Source organism: Tamandua tetradactyla, chromosome 22 (assembly GCF_023851605.1).
Source record: "Tamandua tetradactyla isolate mTamTet1 chromosome 22, mTamTet1.pri, whole genome shotgun sequence".
Taxonomy (NCBI): Eukaryota; Metazoa; Chordata; class Mammalia; order Pilosa; family Myrmecophagidae; genus Tamandua; species Tamandua tetradactyla.
This window is the reverse complement of record NC_135348.1, coordinates 45,826,245-45,847,339: the sequence shown is the minus strand read 5'-3', so window position 1 is coordinate 45,847,339 and position 21,095 is coordinate 45,826,245. Positions and strand designations below refer to the sequence as shown.

The 21,095-nt window shown below is 35.8% G+C and overlaps 2 protein-coding genes across 4 annotated transcripts in view; one reads left to right on the top strand and one right to left on the bottom strand.

Annotated features, from left to right (window-relative positions):
* Positions 1–20,801, top strand: part of FGF2 (fibroblast growth factor 2) — a 91,505-nt gene extending 70,704 nt beyond the window's left edge. The window contains exon 3 of the mRNA XM_077140110.1: positions 13,258–20,801. Coding sequence (XP_076996225.1) covers positions 13,258–13,443 — 186 coding nt within the window. The 3' untranslated portion in view covers positions 13,444–20,801. The remainder of the gene's footprint in view (positions 1–13,257) is intronic.
* NUDT6 (nudix hydrolase 6) overlaps positions 13,632–21,095 on the bottom strand; it is a 36,616-nt gene continuing 29,152 nt past the window's right edge. For 2 of the 3 annotated variants that reach the window (XM_077140107.1, XM_077140109.1), the window contains 2 exons: positions 18,613–18,667; positions 13,632–14,297 (listed from right to left, as the gene is read on the bottom strand). In XM_077140107.1, coding sequence (XP_076996222.1) covers positions 13,903–14,297; positions 18,613–18,667 — 450 coding nt within the window. In that variant the 3' untranslated portion in view covers positions 13,632–13,902. Of the gene's footprint in view, positions 14,298–18,612; positions 18,668–19,553; positions 19,664–21,095 lie in introns of those variants that run through there. The other variant, XM_077140108.1, reaches the window with a different exon arrangement.

Below are 21,095 nucleotides of genomic sequence, written 5' to 3'. Positions count from 1 at the left end.
AAAGTAGTTTGTTAAATACTTCCCAAGACAGTGAATAATTCTGGATGACTTTGATATCAGAGAGAGGAAAAAGGGTTTCCAGCCCCCACCGCCCTCACCTCAGAATGTGATAAACGTTTAGTGTGAATCACTATGGCTTCTGCAATCGCAGAGGTTTGGCTGCTGTCAGGCGGTGCGGGTGGTGGAGAAAAAGGAGATGCGAACAACATTCACTTCCAAAGTTAACTTTGGCCAACATTAGTCAAATGGTTTTAAAGTCTCAGCTTTTTTCTATGTCCTAATGAGTGGTCTCTCCTCAGTGTCCTCTGCTAGGACTTGAGACTTTATCATGTGGTTTCTACTGAGTGAGATAAAAAGACCTGGTTGGCCCTGTGGGACAGTCTCTGGTGGGATGATTGATGTCTGCACCACAGGTCCTTGATAGTAATAAAAAGCGCCATAATTGTTAAAAGTGATGAGAACAGGAGCCACCCTATCTTAAAGTGCACCCTGAAACCACTGGGGTACATACAGGAGAAGACAAATTAAAGCACAGTGGGCCCGAAGACTGAATTCTCTTATCATTCTTATGGAATCCTCTACAAGTTAGATTTCTGAGAATTCTGACCTCTTCATTTGGTAAATAGCAAGAGATGTTTGCTAAGTAGCTTGCTAAGCATATTGATTCTGTACCATCAGAAGCATAAAGTATTCTACAACAAGAATTGTGTTCTAGTTTCTTCCTTAGCTAAGTAGATTCTTTCACAAAATTAAGGTCATAGCATTTTATTAATTCTAAAATATATTTCCATCACCCTTGTATGCTTGTTACCTCTTTCCCAGTGTAACAAATTTTGGTCAAGTTGTAAGAGTTGACTATGCTTAGAAAGTTATCACATGCTCTGTAAGACACAGCCACAGCTGTCAAACAAAAATTGAAACTTCAGTATTTATTATTCTTCTTTAAGCAGTGTACAAGCTGTTATAGCTACTTATGTTTACCCCAGCTCCTATTTCTGCCAGGTTGACAATCTCTTAGTCTTACCGGGCCAGTGTTTTTGTTTTTGTTTTTAAATTGCAAAAAGATTCTGCCATGCTTTTCAGCAGCAATCTTATTTGTCTCTTTCAAATTAGTCTGGGTGGGTTGTGTCAGTCTTCAGATGAGAAAGTAAGTTCCCCCGTTCCAAACCAAGGTGTTGGTGTTGGTGATTCAGTCAGTGGGATATTTCTAAGTCAGATTCATAGCCATTGAGCTGTCAACAATAGCGACTTCTGATCAATAGTTGTCATTTGAGGGGTCTTAGACCTCCACAAACGGCTTTATGGACTTGTACTTGCCAAAGATATATTCCTTCCTAGTCTTCTCCTACACCCATTTCAGATGCTGTGTAGGGCATGTGTCTGCTGTGTAGGGCATGTGTCTGCTGTGTCGGGCATGTGTCTGCTGTGTCGGGCATGTGTCTGCTGTGTTATGGCATATGTCTGCTGTGTAGGGCATGTATCTGCTGTGTAGGGCATATGTCTGCTGTGTAGGGCATATGTCTGCTGTGTTATGGCATATGTCTGCTGTGTTATGGCATATGTCTGCTGTGTAGGGCATATGTCTGCTGTGTTATGGCATATGTCTGCTGTGTTATGGCATATGTCTGCTGTGTAGGGCATATGTCTGCTGTGTTATGGCATATGTCTGCTGTGTAGGGCATATGTCTGCTGTGTTATGGCATATGTCTGCTGTGTAGGGCATATGTCTGCTGTGTAGGGCATATGTCTGCTGTGTAGGGCATGTGTCTGCTGTGTAGGGCATGTGTCTGCTGTGTTATGGCATATGTCTGCTGTGTAGGGCATATGTCTGCTGTGTAGGGCATATGTCTGCTATGTTATGGCATATGTCTGCTGTGTAGGGCATATGTCTGCTGTGTTATGGCATATGTCTGCTGTGTAGGGCATATGTCTGCTGTGTTATGGCATATGTCTGCTGTGTAGGGCATATGTCTGCTGTGTAGGGCATATGTCTGCTGTGTAGGGCATATGTCTGCTATGTTATGGCATATGTCTGCTGTGTAGGGCATATGTCTGCTGTGTCGGGCATATGTCTGCTATGTTATGGCATATGTCTGCTGTGTAGGGCATATGTCTGCTGTGTAGGGCATATGTCATACATTTTACTCGGTGTGTGATGCCTACATCTGATTTGTGAGACATTCTAGTTTCCCTTTAGAAGGAAGCGTGATCTGGGCACATAGTTTCTAAGAGTCATGTGAGGTTGATAATTACCAATTCAAAGTATGAAAAAAAGGCTAACTTGCATACCATTTTTTTTATCAACCCCTTCACATTCTAATGGGTTGAATGCATTCATTCAGGCTAAGAATTTCTCACTATTTGAAGACATTACTAAAGGGTCTTTTTCCTTCTTTCAAAGCTAGAAAATACAGAAGTACTTGTATTAACTATTAACCGAAGCCTATATTTGGAGGGTGAAGTCAAATAGTTCTTTAATATACAACAGAATCCTTATTATATTCCATAGCAGGATAAATTTTGTTGCTTTGAGCAACAGAAGCCCAGAACAGATATTAGGATTTATGATTTCTTAAAAGTTCACAAAGTTTAGGTCTTTGTTTTTGTTTTTAAACTGCATATAATGAGGTTAATTGTAGTTTTAAGTTTAAATCACCACACAATCTCAATGTTAGTGTGCTTTGAAATAATTTAACTGGTCTCCATATGCTAGAAAGTTTCACATTGTTTTCTGTATAATACTATAGATTGTGAAGCCCTAAACAAAATGTCTCAATAAGTATTAGAATATGTGTGACTTATTTTGATCCACAATAATAAATATTTTTTAAAAAATTTATATTCTCTGAAGATATACATTTAACTACTGTAAAAAAAGTACTTTTACCTATATAATAACTTTCTTACATAAGGGGCCTGCTAAAAATCAAATGAAATCTACAGACATAAAGTAAATTAGGGAAAATAGATTTTTGAGGGTTCAGTTATCCAGAATGGCAATCTGTACTGACAAAATTTGTCAATAAATAACAGTAATTGAAGAATAATGTATATTATTTTTAAAATATTATAGACTAGATTAAATGCAAAGGTTAATTCCTAATAAGAATGATTGTTTCTTTTAAAACCAATCCTACAAAATTTTTCACAACCTATATATATATTACAAGATTAAGATCAACTCTACTTAAAATTTTTTTTTAATTAGAGAAGCTGTCGGGTAAGATTAAGATCAACTCTACTTAAATTTTTTTTAATTAGAGAAGCTGTGGGGTTACAGACCAATTATGCATAACATACAGGATTTGTTTATGCCAGCCTACCACCAACGCATGGCCTTGGTGCGGAACATTTGTTTCAATTGATGATAGCACTTTTTTGTAATTGTACCAGCCTTTTAAAATGAAATTTTATTGAGATATATTCACATACCATATAATCATGAATTGTATACAATTGATGGTTCACAGTATTATCGTATCGATTTTGAACATTTCATTATTCTACAAACATTAAAAGTAACAATAAAAGTAAAAGTAAAAGTAAAAAAAGAACACCCCAAATATCCCATCCCTCCTAACCCCCTATTTCTTATTGATATTTTGTCTTTATTTTCTTATTCATCTGTCTGTACACTGGATAAAGGGAGTGTTAGTCACAAAGTTTTCACAATCACACGGTCATACCATAAAAATTATATGTTTATACAATAATCTTCAAGAATCAAGGCAACTGGATTACAGTTCATTGGCTTCAGGCATTTCCCTCTAGCTACTCCAATAATTGTACTTCTTAAAAAAGTATTAGTTACCTTTGTAACCAAATTTACTTTTAACTTTAGAAATTTGTGTGTTTCATTTTGTCCCTAAATAGTCAACACTGACACTCACATCATGCCTGTTTTTAATTCTCAGAAGTGGTGTAAGCAAAAGCATTTTCGAATTCATGTTGAGCAAATGCCATCATAAGCCAAAAATGCAAAATCAAAGTACTGTAAAAGAATAAACAACCCAGAAAACAGAGCATGGGGAAATGGTCACAAGGTTCAAATCTAAAATTTAGCAGTGGAACGGAGTTGTGAGGCCAGTGAATAGGGAGAGAGGAGAGGGCTGTGTGTATGGAGTGGTGAAGGGTAGGAGAACTCACTGTACCACTCATTTCTTTACTTATTGTATGTAGAGGCCTTCAGAGATTGGGAGGGATCATACAGATAATGTAATTCAACTTCCTCATTTTCCACATGAGAAAAGAGGCACAGAGAAGTTCAGTGACTTGCTTAAAGAGGCCATTCAGTTAGAGACTAAGGCAACATGAGATCCCAGTCTTCACCCACCAAAATCCTCACAGATGCCAATTTGGGATGGACAAACTCTTGGAAAGGCCTAGGGACTAAGTTGTACATAAAATTAAGCCATATTCCAAATTTCAAATTCCTCATCTGAATTTTCCCTGGTCTCAGTTTGCTAGTTCTCATTTATGTTTTGCAATGTCATTCATTATATTTTTATTCTAAGCTCTCTGAAATAGTTTCTTTATTCATTGATTTAGCAAGTATTTATTGATCATATACTATGTGCCATGCACTGTTGTAGTCACTGGGGAAACAATACAGACAAAATAGATGACAGCCCTCACTCATATGGTGTTTATGGGTTGGTGAAATCAAGTGGATATGGATATGTAAATCAGTAGTCTGCGATTGGATGTGGTGCAGCACAGAAATGAATGATGCACTTTCATACTCTATATTATAGCTAGAATTACTGAATCCAGCTACTTGAGAAGTTCTTTTCTTGTAGTACTTATGGTCTTAGGGCCGGTAATTTTTGTTTTAATAAACTTTTTATTTTAGAGTAGTTCTAGGTTTACAGAAAAGTTGTGAAGAGAATAGAGTTTCCGATATTCTGCACCCTGTTTCTCCTTCTGTTGACATCTCACAGCAGTGTGGTGCACTTGTCACAACTAATGAACGCACACTGATGCATAACTAAAGCGGATACTTTATTCCTATTTCCTTACTTTTTACCTAATGTCCTTTTTCTGTTCTGGGATTCCAAATTACATATAGTTTGTCATGTCTCCTTAGGCAATTCTAGACTGTTACAGTTTTCTTAGACTTTCCATGTTATTATTATTTTTTACCATGAAAATTCTGAAGACTACTGATTGATATTCTGAAGAAAATCCTTCAGTTGAGGATATTTGATGTTTTTCTCAAAGATTAATAGGGGTTGTGAACGTTTGGGAGGAGGAACACAGAAGAAAGTGCCATTCTCATCACCTTATGTCGAGAGTGTGCATGCTGTCAATATGATTTATCACAGCTGACGTGAACCTTGATCACCTGGCTGCAGTGGTGTTTGCTAGGTTTCTCCACTGGACAGTTACTCTTTTTTAAAATGCAATTTAATTGAGATATTTTATATATTCACATAGCATATAATCATCCAGTGTTCATAGTATCATCATATAGCTGTGCATTTATCATCACGATAGATTTTTGACCATTATCATTACTCCAAAAAAATTAAAATAAGAATAAAAATAAAAGTAAAAAAGAATACCCAAAGCATCCCATCCCTCCCTATTATTTATGTACTTTTGTCTTTATTTTCTTACTGATGTGTCCATATGATGGATAAAGGGAGTGTCAGCCACAACGTTTTCACAATCACATGGTCACACCTTAAAAGCTCTGTACTATTCAGCCATCTCCGAGAAGCAAGGCTATTGGATTACAGTTTAACAGTTTAGGTATTTTCCTCTAGCTGCTCCAATACACCAAAAACTGTAAAGGAATATCTATATACTACATAAGTATAACCTCTGGAGTGACCCCTAGATACTATATTTGAAATCCCACGATGCCAGGGCCAGGCTCATACCTGGGAGTCCTGTCCCACATTGCCAGGGAGACAGCCTGGGGTGTCGTGTCCTATGTAGGACTAAGGCAGTGAGTTCACCTGTGGAGTTAGCTTCGAGAGGCCACATCTGAGCAACAAAAGGGCTCCCTGGGGATGACTCTTAGGCATAATCCTAAGTAGGCTTAGCGTCTCTTTGTGGGAATGAGTTTCATAAGGGCAAGCTCCATGATAGAGGGGCTGGCCTACAAATTGGCAGTCCCCAGTGCTTGGGAGACTATCAAGTCTTCCCCAGGTGAGGAAGTTTAATATTTCCTTCTTTCTCCCCAGTCCTTCAAGGGGACTTTGCAAATGCCTTTTTTTAAATCTTCTGTCCATGTTATTCTGGGATGTATCTGGGCATCACTCTAATCAGTACAAACCTACAAGTTCTCACTCCCTATTCAAGGTTCCATGCATTTATGGTGTTCAAATAAGCCGACTGTACAAGTTAAATTAGACAGTGTTAGAGAAAATATAAATTTTGTATCAAGTAAACATCTCTTCTTTTTGTCTCACACAGAAGTTGAAGTTTTAAAATACAGTCAGTATCATCCTTTACCCTTTAGTTTGATTTACCTTAGTCCTAACCAAATCAGCTTCACTCATATCTCTAATTAAAGTCTGATCTCTTTTTCAGCTTTTTTTTTAACAGTTGCTGAATGGAGCAATGCTGACTTTCACAGCTAAGTTACTCTCTTTCCCCCCCACTTCCATCGTTGTTCTTCAGAAGGAAGTCACTATGTGCAGTCCCCATTAAGAGATGGGGAAGTTATCCTCCTCCACAGGGGACAGTACCCATAGAAATCATTTGGAATTCTTATGCACAGGAGACTTGTCTGTTTACCCACATTTATTTATCAGTATGGATTCATGAATTTTTACTTTTATGCTTTGGATTATAATCTTATACCATGTCATTTATTTTGTTGCAGCTTTGGCCATTGGGAACTCTTTCATTTGGTTCCTGTGCTTTGATGTACCCCATCAATGTACTTTTTTTTTTGTTTTTTTTTTTTTTTGAGAACTTCCTTAATTTTTGTCTCCAAGATGCTCCAGGCTATCTTGTATATTTCCTCCCCCAGTCATAACGGACCATTTCTCTGAGGAGCCCTGATTCCTTTTATTGGAGAATGGTGTTAGCAACCAGGTTTTGGATACTGGATGGGCTTGTTGCTGCTGAGGTGTCTGTGCTTCTGTAGCCCTCCCAGCTGACAGGGCAATATGTGTGTGCACACTTACCCGCTTTTGTGTGTGTGTGTGTGTGTGCGTGCACACTTACCCTCTTTATGTGTGTGTGTGTGTGCACACTTACCCTCTGTGTGTGTGTGTGCGCACACTTACCCTCTGTGTGTGTGTGTGTATGCACATCTTTGTAAGTATTTCTGTAGGTATCCGTCTATATGTACATTAAGCTAAACATGAGATCTTACTGATGCCTGCAAATGTAATCCAGTACCATATGAATCATTTTAGTCTTCTCCCCTATTTAGCCTTCTCCTCTGTAACCTCCACTCCAACAGTGAGAAATCTGGCTCCCACTATCCTTCTAGAAACAGATTTTATCTCTTAAAACATTTATATATACACTATTTTTCAATACCTATAAACATCTCACGTAATTTTACTTTCTTTTAGAAATCTCAAGTTAAATTTCTTGACCCAAAACAAATCAAACATTTAAAAATTCTGATTATGCTTTTTCAAGCCACATTTGATTGTTCTCTATTCATATGCCTCTACAAGGGGTCCAGTTCCCAGCGCTGTGTTTAAAATCATTAGCATCATCATTATCGCCATCAGCGAAGAGTTATTGGACTCATTTACCAGACCGTGAACGAAGCTAGTTTATGTGCACAGCTCTAGGGACGCCTTGAGGTGCTGCCTTACCACTAACACGTGACAGATGTATATATCACTTTCACATACATGTACATATACATCCACATTCCTTTTTATATCCTATACCTTTTAGAATTGAGATAATGGGTTATTGGAATTATTGTAACAGCACACTAAAGGGGTAATCTTAAATCTCTTATTTATGAAATGGGATATCATACATAAAATCTGGGACTTTATTATTAATACCAGTTGGGTGGGCACACCGCAGTTGGTGGGCCACACACTAGATTGAGAACCACTGTCCTTGTATACTTTCATAAAATACCTGGTTGCTGTTACAATATCATTAAAAAAAAATTAATTCTTGCTATGTTAATGCAAATTACTGGCTAAATTCTGAAATATGAAAAAAGGCTTGGCCTAATTTAACATAAGAAAAAAAGAGCAACAGTTATTTCATTCAAATAGAAATTATTGAAGGTTCCTCAGTTGCTAAAATGATTCATATTTTGTTTACTGTATTTTTTTTAAAAACTTTAATTCATTTCAGTTTATAAGTCTTTGATAGAAGGACTTTTGGTACACATAGGGAGAGGTGTTTAACCTTGACTGAGAAATCAGGGAAGCCTTTCTGGAGAAATAATCTTTAAGACAGGGTTTGAGGAGCTCAGTGTGACTTAGTTATATCAAAAGAGATTAAAGGCAGAAGGCCAGCATGTGCAAAACCCTAGAAACTAGAGAAAACTGGCATTTTGAGGACCTGAAATTTTTTTAGTATGGCTGGCATACTACAGGTATAGGTTGGTGTTGAATTTTTTATAGCAATCAACTAGTACGGTATTTTGCTCAAATTTCCTGAAATGTTCACTGGTCATCTGCATGTCTGCAACTGTGACATTTATGTTTCCAGGTCTCTTATGGACTCTAACTTGAAAATCCAGCTTTCTACTCATTATCTCCATTGGGATGTTTAGCAGGCATCTCAGACTCAGCCTGTCCAACACTGCATTCCTACTCTTCCCCTATAAACCCCATTCCTGCCCATAGCCTTCCCCATCTCAGTTGATGGCAAGTCCTCCAATTACAGAAGATAAACTTTGGTGCCATCCCCGATACTTGTGTTTCTCACACACCATGTGTCCCGTCTGTCAGTAAACTCCATTGATTTTACCTTCAAAGTATATTCAGTCTCATCCAGTCTCTTAGCGTTTCTGCCTTCGCCACAGTGCTCTGAGACTCCGCTCTCTCTCTGCCTCCATTACTGAACAAGCCTCTCACTGGTCTCTCTGCTTCTACCATTGGTTTATGTTCTTTACAGGTAGAATAATCCTATAAAACGGTGTCAGATCATGCCACTTTTGTTCAGAGGCCTACAATTCCCATTTTATTCAAAGTAGAAGTCAAACTACTTCCAATAGCCTATAAGTCACCACTCCCCCATCCCATTACCTCTCTCATCTTATTTCATATTCCTCTCCCCTCAAACTCTCTGCTCCATCCACACTGGCCTCCTTGCTGCCCCTCAGACCTTCTAAGTACCTTGCTCAAGGGTTTGTGCGCTGGTCATTCCCTTTGTTTGGGCTGCTCTTTTCCCTCAGCTATCTGGATGTTTATTTAACTCCTTCATCTCCTTCAAGTATTTGCTCAAATGTCACTTTCTCAGTGAAGCCTACAGTGATGACGCTGTTTAATGTTGCAGCCTGACTCCTGTTGCCAGCCTCCTGATTCCTCCCACTCTGCTCAGCTTTATTCATTTTTCCATAGCACTTGTCATATTTTTACACAGAATATAATTTACTCAGTTTTGTTTATTGCTTATTGTGTGTCTCCCAGCTAGAATTTGAGTGACAACAAAAGCAGGGATCTTTGCCAGTTTTGTTTACTGATGCCAGGTGTCTAGAAAAAATATATATGTGCAGAATAAATCAGTGTATTGATCCATTTGAATTCCATGATTCCAGGAACCCAAAATTATTCTCCAGTTTTAATTCTGTGATTCCTGGACCCCAAATTTATTCTTCAATTAAAGAAAATCAAGAAATAACAGAAACTTTAATTTGATGAAAAGTTGTCAGACAGATGGGCAGAGAGTCCAGTCTGAAATAAAAAGTTATTAAGAGCACTGAACTTTAGATTCCTTATTTGTTAGTGAGAATAATGATATTTAAATGAAGTTATGTGCACTAAAGCAGTCAATAACCTGGAATTAATGGATTATTTCCTGGTTCATAGGCCTATACAAAATAAAGCTTTAAAGGCATGATATAAGTTGCTAAGTCCATAAGAGGCCAGCTGTTTATTTCTTTTGTGATGTGATCCCTCTGAAGATCCCCTTTACTCTTAGGTTTGAAAAGGTGAGCAGTTAAATTTTGAGAATATGAAAAAAAACTCTGTAAATGTTTGTAAATATTAATAAAAATTATATTGCAACAATTTTTGTCAGTAACATTGAGATCACAGCTACTAAGATTATTTGTAAACTTAAAGTGTAGAACATTGAAAATTGTACTTAAATTGGATGTCTAAATCCATAGTTTTCTGGAGTACTAAATTTTGGCTCTCTTCTATTTAAAAATGTAATACAGTCTGTTTTCAAATGTAAGACAGCTGTTTAGAAAATTATATGGCTGAACATTTAGCACAAATGCAAGTTTTCCTTCCCTCTCCTCTTTTTTTTTTTGTAAAGGTAAAAGTAGCCTCAGCAAAATAAGAAAAGTAAATTTGTGAGTTCCATGATGTATCCACTTAGCTCCTGGTACTATTAGGTATTCTTTGGAACTGGCTGAAGAGGCAAACATTATTGGCAGGATCAGTACTCCAATAGGCCAAGCATTGTAGGGCGTGCCAGCCAGCAAGGTGGAGCCCTCTGGAAGCCGGCAACCACAGAAATTAAACACGCAAAATGTCTTGAAAAATGGCTGAATGATGTTAGGTCTGCCTCGGGGGAATTGGTCTGGGACTCTCAGTAACGCCCTTTCATGTTATTTTTAGGATCACTATGACTTTTCACTCTTCTCTTTCCCTTCTGTTCTTGATCCTCAGCATGGATTATGGAAAGGTGAAGATTTTTTTTATCAGTGGCACTGCAAATGACAAAGTTAGTCCAATTTTAACTTCAGTTAACACAGAAGCATAATATATTTCACAAAAGGTATAGTGAAGGTACTGGATTTGGAATAGCTACATTACTCTAGATATAAATATTTTCCTCTTACCACATTTGAATCTTTATGAACAACACTAGACAGTCTTATATATTATAGAGCCAGATCCTTGTGCTAGGTATGCTTCTTTGTAATGCTACCTATGATTAATTAATAGAGTCGAAGGGACTTAAGTTTTTATTAGTAATGTGTTGTATAATGGGCAAATTAGGTAAGTTGTGTTTTAATTTAAGAAATTGAATTAACAGTGGTCAAAATGTTAAAGACAAGTAAATATTCAGTAAAATTTTATCCCTACAAGCATATTACAAGACCTACCATCTCACCCTTACTACAATGGCTGAGAAACATTCACTTTTAGATCTTTGGCAGTCCTTTACTTTTCATTTTGGTTATTGTGCCAGATCTTTTCATTGTTCTCCTTATTTTATGTTTTCCTCATAGTCTGCACTGTTGTTTGCCTAATCTTCGAACCAAAGAAACCAGTAGACTACAAGTATTTTCAGTGTGGGTTTTTCCAAACCTGAAGTTTTGTAGATTTGAGGATATAGAAATAAGCTTGGAATCTGATATTATTATGAATACAAAACCATGTACATATGTAATATAGCTAAGTATACATCTTATATGTATAGATATGTATACAAATTTATCTGGATTTCTGTGAGCTTATCTAAAGTCATTCAATTGATATATGTAAGTAATTTTAACATAACAATTTTTCCTTTAAAGTGAATAAATCATTTTCCCCCCAAATATCATGTAAATATCATCAGTTTGAAGTTAATATTTGAACACTTATTTATTAGCTAGGGTCCTCTAGAGAAACAGAATCAGTGGGAAATATCCATAGATATAAAATGTATACACCATGCCGGAGACCTGGGTGTGATTCCCGGTGCCTGCCCATGCAAAAAAAAAAACAACACTGAAGTTTATAAATCTGTCTCACGTAACCATGGGGATGTAGAGTCCAGGGTCTGTAGGGCAGGTCACAAGCTGGCAGCTCCAACGAAGGTCCTTACTGAACTCTCAGGAGAGGCTGGCTGGACAACTGGGGGAATGGAAGAGTCCAAAATCCGTAGTGCAGGCTGTGAAGCTGGTGACTCTTACAAAGGGTCTGGACGAACTCCACAGGAAAGGCTCGCTGGCTGAAGCAGGAAGAGTGACTGTCTCTTCTGAATCCTCCTTAAAAGCCTTCTGGTGATTATATTAAGTGTCACTCACTGCAGAAGACACTCCCCTTAGCTGACTGCAAATGCAATCAGCTGTGGATATAGCCAACATGGTCATGGTTTAAGTCTCTGAAATGCCATCAGAGCAAATGCAATCAGCTGTGGATGTAGCCAGTGTGATCATGATTTAAATCCATAAAATGCCCTCATAGCAACAAATAGGCTAGTGCTTGCCCAACCAGACAACCAGGCACCACCACCTGGCCAAGCTGCCACATGAACTTGATCATGACAACTTACCTTAAATAATGTGGAAGTCTATTAGACTCCATTATTTGGAATGGTATTTCTCAGGTCTAGCTATTTGAAAGATATTTTTTTCTTTCAACAATAAATTGTTGAATTGAAATGAAAAGGCAGAGTAGCTTCTCCTAATACAAGATTGAGACTGCAGAAATCTGTTAATTTTTCCTAATTATCTATTAGTGTTTTGAGAATGCCAATCATATGTAATAGAGCATTCCAGTATAATTTTTGGGCATTGTTGTTCCTAGGTATAATTTTCTTTATCCTAGAAACAACTTCAGCCACTGGAAAAATTTGTTTAAATTAAGGTGTTTCTGTGAGTAAATGTTCAACAACACCCTTCTCCACCCCTTCTTCTACATGGGAAGGTTACCGGGGTTAACCCTCTAGCACTGCTTCCCTGGAACCCTGATAAAAGTGAAAATGACCCCTGATTGTAAACTGCCTCTGGATAGAGAACTGCGGATGGACTGTAAATGCCTAACCAGAGGCCATAGCTTTGGGCTTCCCTGAGTGCACCGTGGCACTTGTTACTGGGTATGCTGCTCCTTGTCGGGACTCTTGAATGCTGTGTTCACAGGACGGTTCAAATTCCCGTACAGTCTTTGAGCCCTTGCTAAAACCTGACCTATTTCTTGTGGGGGTTGCAGAATGGTCCCTGTACTCTTTTTACTAAAGACGTAAGCTTGACACTGTTTTACTGACGTGCTATGTTCTTGTCCTGTATTCTTCTACCTTGTTAGTTCGCCTGTCCTGTTAAATCCAAGACTCTGCTACTGGTTGACCAGAATGGACCTGGTACTCTCATGAATATTTTCTGTGAAATGTGGAATAATAATAATAACCAATTCTTCCTTTATTTTTCAGAAATGTGTAACAGACGAGTGTTTCTTTTTTGAACGGCTGGAATCTAATAACTACAATACCTACCGATCAAGGAAATACTCCAGTTGGTATGTGGCACTGAAACGAACTGGGCAGTATAAACTTGGACCCAAAACAGGACCTGGGCAGAAAGCCATACTTTTTCTTCCAATGTCTGCTAAGAGCTGATCTCAATGGCAGCATCTGATTTCATGTCACGTGAAAGAAGTATATTTTAGAAATTTATTAATGCAAGAAAAAGAAAATATGTGTAGTTATCTACTCAGTGTGGATAACTGGTCAGATAAACTTTTATCTATCAGTAAAACATTTAACCATTGCCTCAGTACAGAAAAACAACAACAAAAATTCCTGGAAAATGTATAGACTCTCATCCTTTTATATAGTATCTACCTTTGTCCAGTAAAGCTTACTTACAGCTATATTTGTAAATATATATGCTTTATTTGAAAAGAGGCTTTTTAAAAAAGCATACACTTACAAATTTTCTTCGTGGAAATCATAAGCATTAGAAAATTAATGTCAAATATTTCATCACTCAAAATGTCCACTACTTCTTATAGTATGGCACGTATTACTCTACATGTATAATTCACTAAAAAAGATTTTAACATGTAAATGTGAATTTTAATACATTCCTGTAGTTTTGTATTTCTCTGGCAGTTCTCTGTGATAGAGCTTATAGAACAGGCCTGTGTAAACTGCCGGAAGTTCTTCCATAGTCAGATCAATCTTGTCAAACCCTTCTTTGTACCCGTACAGCAGCAGCCTGGCGACTCTGCTGGTGACGGGAGTTGTGTTTTCAGTCTTCACCAGGTCATTGAGATCCATCCACTCACACCTTAAGCATTCGTGCCGGCAAAAATTTATGGTGAATGAGTATGGCTTTAGTCGGCAGATTATATACATATCTGACTTTCCAAAAGCTCCGGGATTGGTATGCTGTTGCCGAATACTCAAGAGGGACCTGAATTCTGATTTTATACCCGTCTCTTCAAAAACTTCTCGAACTGCTGTGTCTCCTAATTAAAGATGTATAAATTAGTAAAGATCACAGTTTTAGAACTTCATCATAGATTTTCAGTTAAAGTAGCATTATCTAAACATTCAAAAGCAAAACTCCACCCTAAGAAAGTAATGTTTTCAGCACAGACTCTGCCTTCTGGACATCCTGAAATGGTGTACCACCAAAGTATTTTCTTACACTGTACATCTAAGAAGCTTTTGAAAAAATAAATATTTCGTTGGCTGCTACTTGCAGGCTTATTTACCTGTACATTTTTAGGGTCATACTTTTCAGCCTCTACCTGCTCTATTTCCCAAAACGTAAAGAACCTATGTTGCAAAAGTTAAAACCTAACTTGCAGAGCTGTAGTTGTCATTCCTACATATTTCTTCATTATTACTGTTCCTGATCATCCATCAAAACTGTCCAAATTTATACAACTCAGTATTAAGAGACAGAGATACATTCTTCCGTGTAAAAGTCTGTAGAGCTGCAGATTATACTGAAGTAGAAAATGATACTACTCTGTCCTGATGCCCTCATGCAGGACTGTCAAGCCTCAGAATGCATTTAGCAGATTTCTTCGAAACTGATGAAACGTTACTGCTCCTTTAGTTATGCTAGGCATTTTGGCATTTCCTTTGTATCTTTTGAGACAAGATTCCAAAAAACTTTGATTCATTCCTACAATACCAAAATACAGCAGTCATGTCATCAGTAGTTTTAAAGACCTTGCAATATGTAGAATTTTATAATGCAAGAAAGATTTTCAGATTTTATAATTGATTTTTCAATTATATGCATATTTCTAGAGCAGGATTTTTATTGCCATTCAGGCATTTTTGTGGCTGCTTTTTTTTAAACATCAAGATGGACCCCTAAATGGACTTTCCCTAATTTTGTTTTTCTGTCACTGTCTCCCCAAAGCATTTATAAGAAACCCTTACCAAAGCTGCCTTCTCTGCCCACTTTGCTGGGAAGCGTCACAGCTGCCACAGGCAGAGTTTTCCCTTCAAATACCCTTTAACACATATACTGTTCTTGTTTATCAAAGAGTAAATTATGTTTGCCTCCTCATCAGTACTTCTGGTGAAGGACAGGCAAGGAAGAGGAAGGAAAGGAAAAATGTGTCAATTCCCACGTGTTCTTATAGACTGTCTTGCCAGCTTTCAGGATATGCTCTTGTTTTTTTTTCTCTAAGGGACTCATCTGGAAAGATGAATGGGAAGAGTAAAGTGTTTTAAAATATAAAACATTTATCTGCCATTTTAAAATTCTATGCTGACTTCCCTTATCCATTGAGATTCACCCATAGGTTAAACAAGGTTTGAAATTACATTTTGAAACTGAAAAAATAAAAAAGAATCTAGCTTAGAAAATGAGAAATTTCCCTTAGTAAAAAAAAGTTTTTAATTGGGCATATAATAATAATAATGTGTTATTAAAAATGGCAATACTAGCCTTAAATTTTATACAGTTATTTTCCAGTCTCACTTAACTATTGTTTAAATGTTTATTTTATTGTTTAAATGTTTATTTTTATTCTTTAAATATTTTGAGAAATAACCTTGGGGGTCCAAGAGTTTGGCATTTAGTTCATGAGTCTTGGCTGATATATATCATGGAAGCAACAGGACAGGGATAGTGAATGAATCTGCCCTGCTCAGCCATCACGATACTAACTGACTCAACATAAGTGCTGCTGGGGTAGTTTTGAGCAGTTTAACTTTAATCAACATATCATTGACTAGACTGATAATTAAAAGGGCAAATATGTGTTTCTGCATCTAGGCTATTTCCAGCTCAAGGTGGAAATCTCTTCCCCAAGTATTTCAATATGAATTTAAAGTTTTTATCAAGATAAAGTGTTTTAATTTTTTTGTGTCTTTATTATTTTAATGTACTGTAAGCTGAACTGAAATTATGTTTATATTGTAAAGGTTTGAAGAACATATGAAAACAAGAGGTTTTTGTTTTTATTTTTGCTGATTGAGATATGTTTAAATACATCACAGTGTTTGGTTTAGTTATAGGACAGAAATGAAATGGAGTTGATATTTGTTATTTCTGTTTTGTTATGTTTAACAGTAGAGTTAAGGTTGAAATAAAACAGTAGGAAAACATTTCCAAAACAAGATTTTCGTAGTGTTTCCCTCTAACTGGTGTATTGATGATCGCTGACCAGACTTAGCTGCTTTAAAGTTCTTAGACAAATGCAGATGAATTTCTTACTCTAAGTGGCTATAAGATTTTTTTTAGGACGGCAACTTGTCCATTTTCAATCTTGATTCTTTATCTACTCTTGGTATTTCTGATGTTGCTATTTTATGTTAATGCCTTGAGAATTGCACTCTATTTTGTACATGGTCCTCTTAAATTTTTTTTTTTAACACTGTGGGCAGTAACTCTTTACCTAGTATTATAAAAGAATGAAAAATTCCAAACAAATGTATTTCCCAGTTAACTAGTGTTAACTGTTTAAAAGCCAGTATGAATATCTGGTCATTTATAATGGCAATATTCCTAAAAAATTTTTATATACTTTCCCAAACACATAGTTTAAAGAAAATAACTTAATTCTTGGATGATTTGGCTTCATCATTAAGAATATTTATAATTGTACTATGTTATAGAACAGAAATGCCGTCATATAGTAATAATCTTTCAGAGCTCTACTGTAAGTTAACGGTTTAGCTGCTTTCAGGGTTTTATGAATTCTAAAACAAAGCTTTAATTTATACTACTCCCAGGTAGTATGGATATTGCTGTTCCAAAATCTTTTATTCCCTTAATTCTACATGGTTGAGGCATATATATATATGCATCATGGATAGGTGGGATGTATTGAAAAAAATAACCATGAATACTTAAAAATGTAGTGAAGTCTTAATTATCTTGATTTAATGAGGATTTTGGAGTATATTTGAACCTAAAATTATATATATATATTTGGCTTGGAAATACATTTTTTTTTAATTTAAATAAAGGTATCTGAAATTCAGAGGATCCATAATAATTCAAATGAAAAAAATCAATTCATTTGAGAAAGCAAGAGTCAGGAAGAGGAAGTTATACAAACCTTCTCCTATAGACTGCTTTTTTGCCCAGTATGGATATTTTCTTTTCTTAAGGATGCAAAATATAAGCTTAGCTAGTTTATACACTCTCATATATTATATAGGGATAGTGTGCGATAGTTAGGTGCCCTAGAATAAATGGCCTTCTTTTTCAGCCCTTGTGCCACCATAGAATCCTTTTATGTTAACGGAAAACCTAAGTAGAATCTAAACAAAAGGTCAAAACATACCTAAAACTAAGATTTGCTATGGCTTTATCTTACTGCAGTAAATCCACTTCCAGGTTGAATAGGCTACATATTGTGCATAGGACATTTTGACCTACCTTTTTTAAAAATCAAGTTTTAGGTATATATACATATTTTAATAAATATTTCAAGTTAATTTTAGGAAATTGCCTATATAAATGTGGCAGAGTAGGGGACATAAATATTGAGGAAAAAGTTTTGGAAAAATAATATTGGTCTCAAATGAATTATCCATTATTTATTTTGATTGTGATTGAGCTTGACCTAGTGTTTTAAAGAATAGGTAGGAAAATTCAGTTTTTATTCTTTTGTCAATTTCCTGTAAAAAAACAAAAACGATGTTAAGAATTTTTAGCTCATTTAATATATCATCTCATCTTAAATATCTGGCTCAATAAATTGTTTTGGGGCGTTATTTTTCATTTGAGACTTCCTCAAATGACACTTTACTGTATTTTGGCTTGTGACTATTTAAAAGAAATAACAGATAAAATTTTCATTAGAGAAGTATGTCATTACTGCTCTATAATTGAAAAAAAATGAGTCACCAGAGGTTTATTCCATGTAGGTTTGATTTTATAGTACTTATTTTAGGTTTATTTAAAAGTTACTGTTCATCCTTTGATGATGGAATTGTCAAGAATTTGTATTTTCTAATAGGTTCATTCCAACAGCAATTTTAGACATACTCAGAATAATCCTTACGGCTAAATTTTATTGATGTATCTTGACAGCTTCTCATTTAAAACAAGCTAATCTAGCAGCAATCCTAAACAGAGGGAAAGATGGTGTCCTCCTAATGGTATGATACTACAGCATTATAAGTTATAATGTTATAATTTTTGCTTCTACTTTTTTTATTATCCCTGAAATAACTTTGGAATTTTCTGACCCAGTCAAACCAATTAGAAAATTTGAAGTCTTATTCTTAGCTATAAAGCAAGAAAGTAAAGGCTTGAGTTTCCTCAACATTTTCAAGTCAATTAAAAATACGTAAGATACACACCGATATCTTCTCCAGGCTCTGAAAGGCCTCCTGGAAACTTCCACATATTTTTCATCTACAGCATAAAATCAGACAATAAAGTTAACATAGCATTTACTCACTAACACATTCTTACACTCACACATTTACTCATAACTATATATGTAGACTCTACAAAAACCCACCCATGATTGTTCAAGATGCCTGAAAATTTATCTTTTTATAATTGCCTGCAAATTTTTTCCTAACTTTCTTCTTCTCTTTTCTTCCTTTTTTTTTTTTTTTGAGAGGGGAGTGATGAAATGTTTTCCCACCTTTTTATTTTGGAAACAGAAGTAGTTTTGTTTTGGTTAATGTGACAAATTCTGTATGAGTGGAAGAGTGGAGGGAAATATCTACTGAATTTATATAATTAAAGTTTCGCTGCTAGTTAACTAGTCAAGTAAATAGGGGAATCATATGGATGCTGCTATAAATAAGTAGAAAATAGAGTATGAATTTAGTCACTAAAGTATGCTATTTTTAATTTTCACATTTATTTCCTGCATTGTATTTCTAATCAGGTGTATTACTCTAATGATTACTATTTATGTGTTAATGACTTTATGTAAAACATAATTGCTTTTCATGGGTAGTGTGAATAAAATTGATTAGTGTAACTTTGTGTTTTCTTGTCTACCATTTCTTTTTTTTTTGTTTTTTTGGTGGGAAGGAGCAGGTGGGAAGATTTGATCTTGGAATAGGGATAAATACAGAAAGAGATTAAAAAACTATGAGGTGCATGGGATAATATTTTTATGGCTGACATGATTATTTTTTCCTGTTGAACAACTGCTTATATCTGTCAATCACCATGATACAAACTGAAGAATAAGTGAGAAATTATAGTATAACTCATAAGAAAGCAGCAGCCTAGAGACAGTACACTGTAAATTCTTCATTCATAAAACAAGTTTATGGACCTTTATACTGGTGTGCTCTGTGAACCATTCATTCTCCGGATGAGTGCTTCTTAAAGAATGCATCGTTTCCCAGCTATGCTAGGTTGGACACCAGTGGCATGGCTCCTGGTGTTTCCACAGGGTGTTGATTATGTGGATACACAATTCAGGATTTCCACCATTCATGTCTGGTTGAGACTACAGATTAATAAAACATTATATTTTATTAATGTAGAAATATATCTCTACATCAGTGTACATTCTTTTCAGTTTCATTCTGAAATAATTCCAGAAGCTTTGCTTCTGCAGAAATTCCCATCTTTTGTCTGACAGAATGTTGGACTTCACCATCATAAAATTCTGTTTCTAAGAAAATGTTATAATGGGGCTTCCTAAAACCATAAAAGCCAACCGAAAAAAAAATCTTTACCTAGACTTGAGTTTAAATGATTGGAGATTGGTTGTTGACTAAACGTGGAGATATGGACTCATTAGGAGGGAAAATGTTAGCTATAAAGAAGGAAAATAGCTCATACAAATTAGGTTTTGATTATTTCATAAAGTAAACCTAGGGTTTGGAAAGATTAAATTTTTTTTATGCTGGTAAGTAGTTTGTGCCATTGGTTCTATGTGGTAGGTAGAGAGGCCTAACTTAGGTGGTTTCAAAAACCTGGTTAATGTTGGAGACATGATCACTGAGAGAGAGGTAAGTATGTCCACTCTTTTTTCCTTTATATTAAAAAATAGTTCCATTAACTGGATTTAGCAATGAAACAACAAAATACTAGCTAACATATACTAAATGCCTATTATGTTCCAAATACTATGCTAAGTGTTTCTCTAAATTACACAAACTTAAACTTCATAATAACCCTATGAGGGGCTTCTAATGTCCCACTTCAGAGGTAATGGAACTGAAGGCATGAACTGGCTTAATAACTCACCTGGGGTCACACAGCTAGTGAGTGGTACAGTCTAAGCAGTCTGATTCTGGCCATCTTTTAAAAAATTTTTAAAGTTTATTTGATACCTTTCCCTTAACTACTAACTGCTGCTGTGTCATATGCTTTTTGAAATTTTCCTTAGACTTTACTGGAACATTCTATGTAAACCCAAATGGAATCTGTATCTTAGAGTTACATTCCTCCAGGGCTTGTGAATTTGAACTAAAATATAATTTGTGTCAAACGACTTTGTGTCTGGAATCTTTTGGCAAGAAATTTATTACTAAGCTAGTGATTTATGATCATTCTGTCTTTCCAATATATTGTCTCATAAGGAAAAATTTACTGAAGGGGTAAACATGGGTTTTGAAAATGTAGCCTTTTTATTTCTTCTATGTTTTTATCTTTGTTGTCCCTTCCTATAAAAGAAGTCAAAACATCTCTATGCTTCAAGTGTAAGATTCCATATTTTCCCCTATCTTAAAACAAGAATTTTCTACTTTCTTCTGAAGAAATATTTTCAAACTTTCTAATCCTGGTTACTTGTTGGATGCAACTCAACACTGACATATACGGCCTCTTCCTGCTTTGAGATGGTGGGTCTTGTTCCTGAATACTT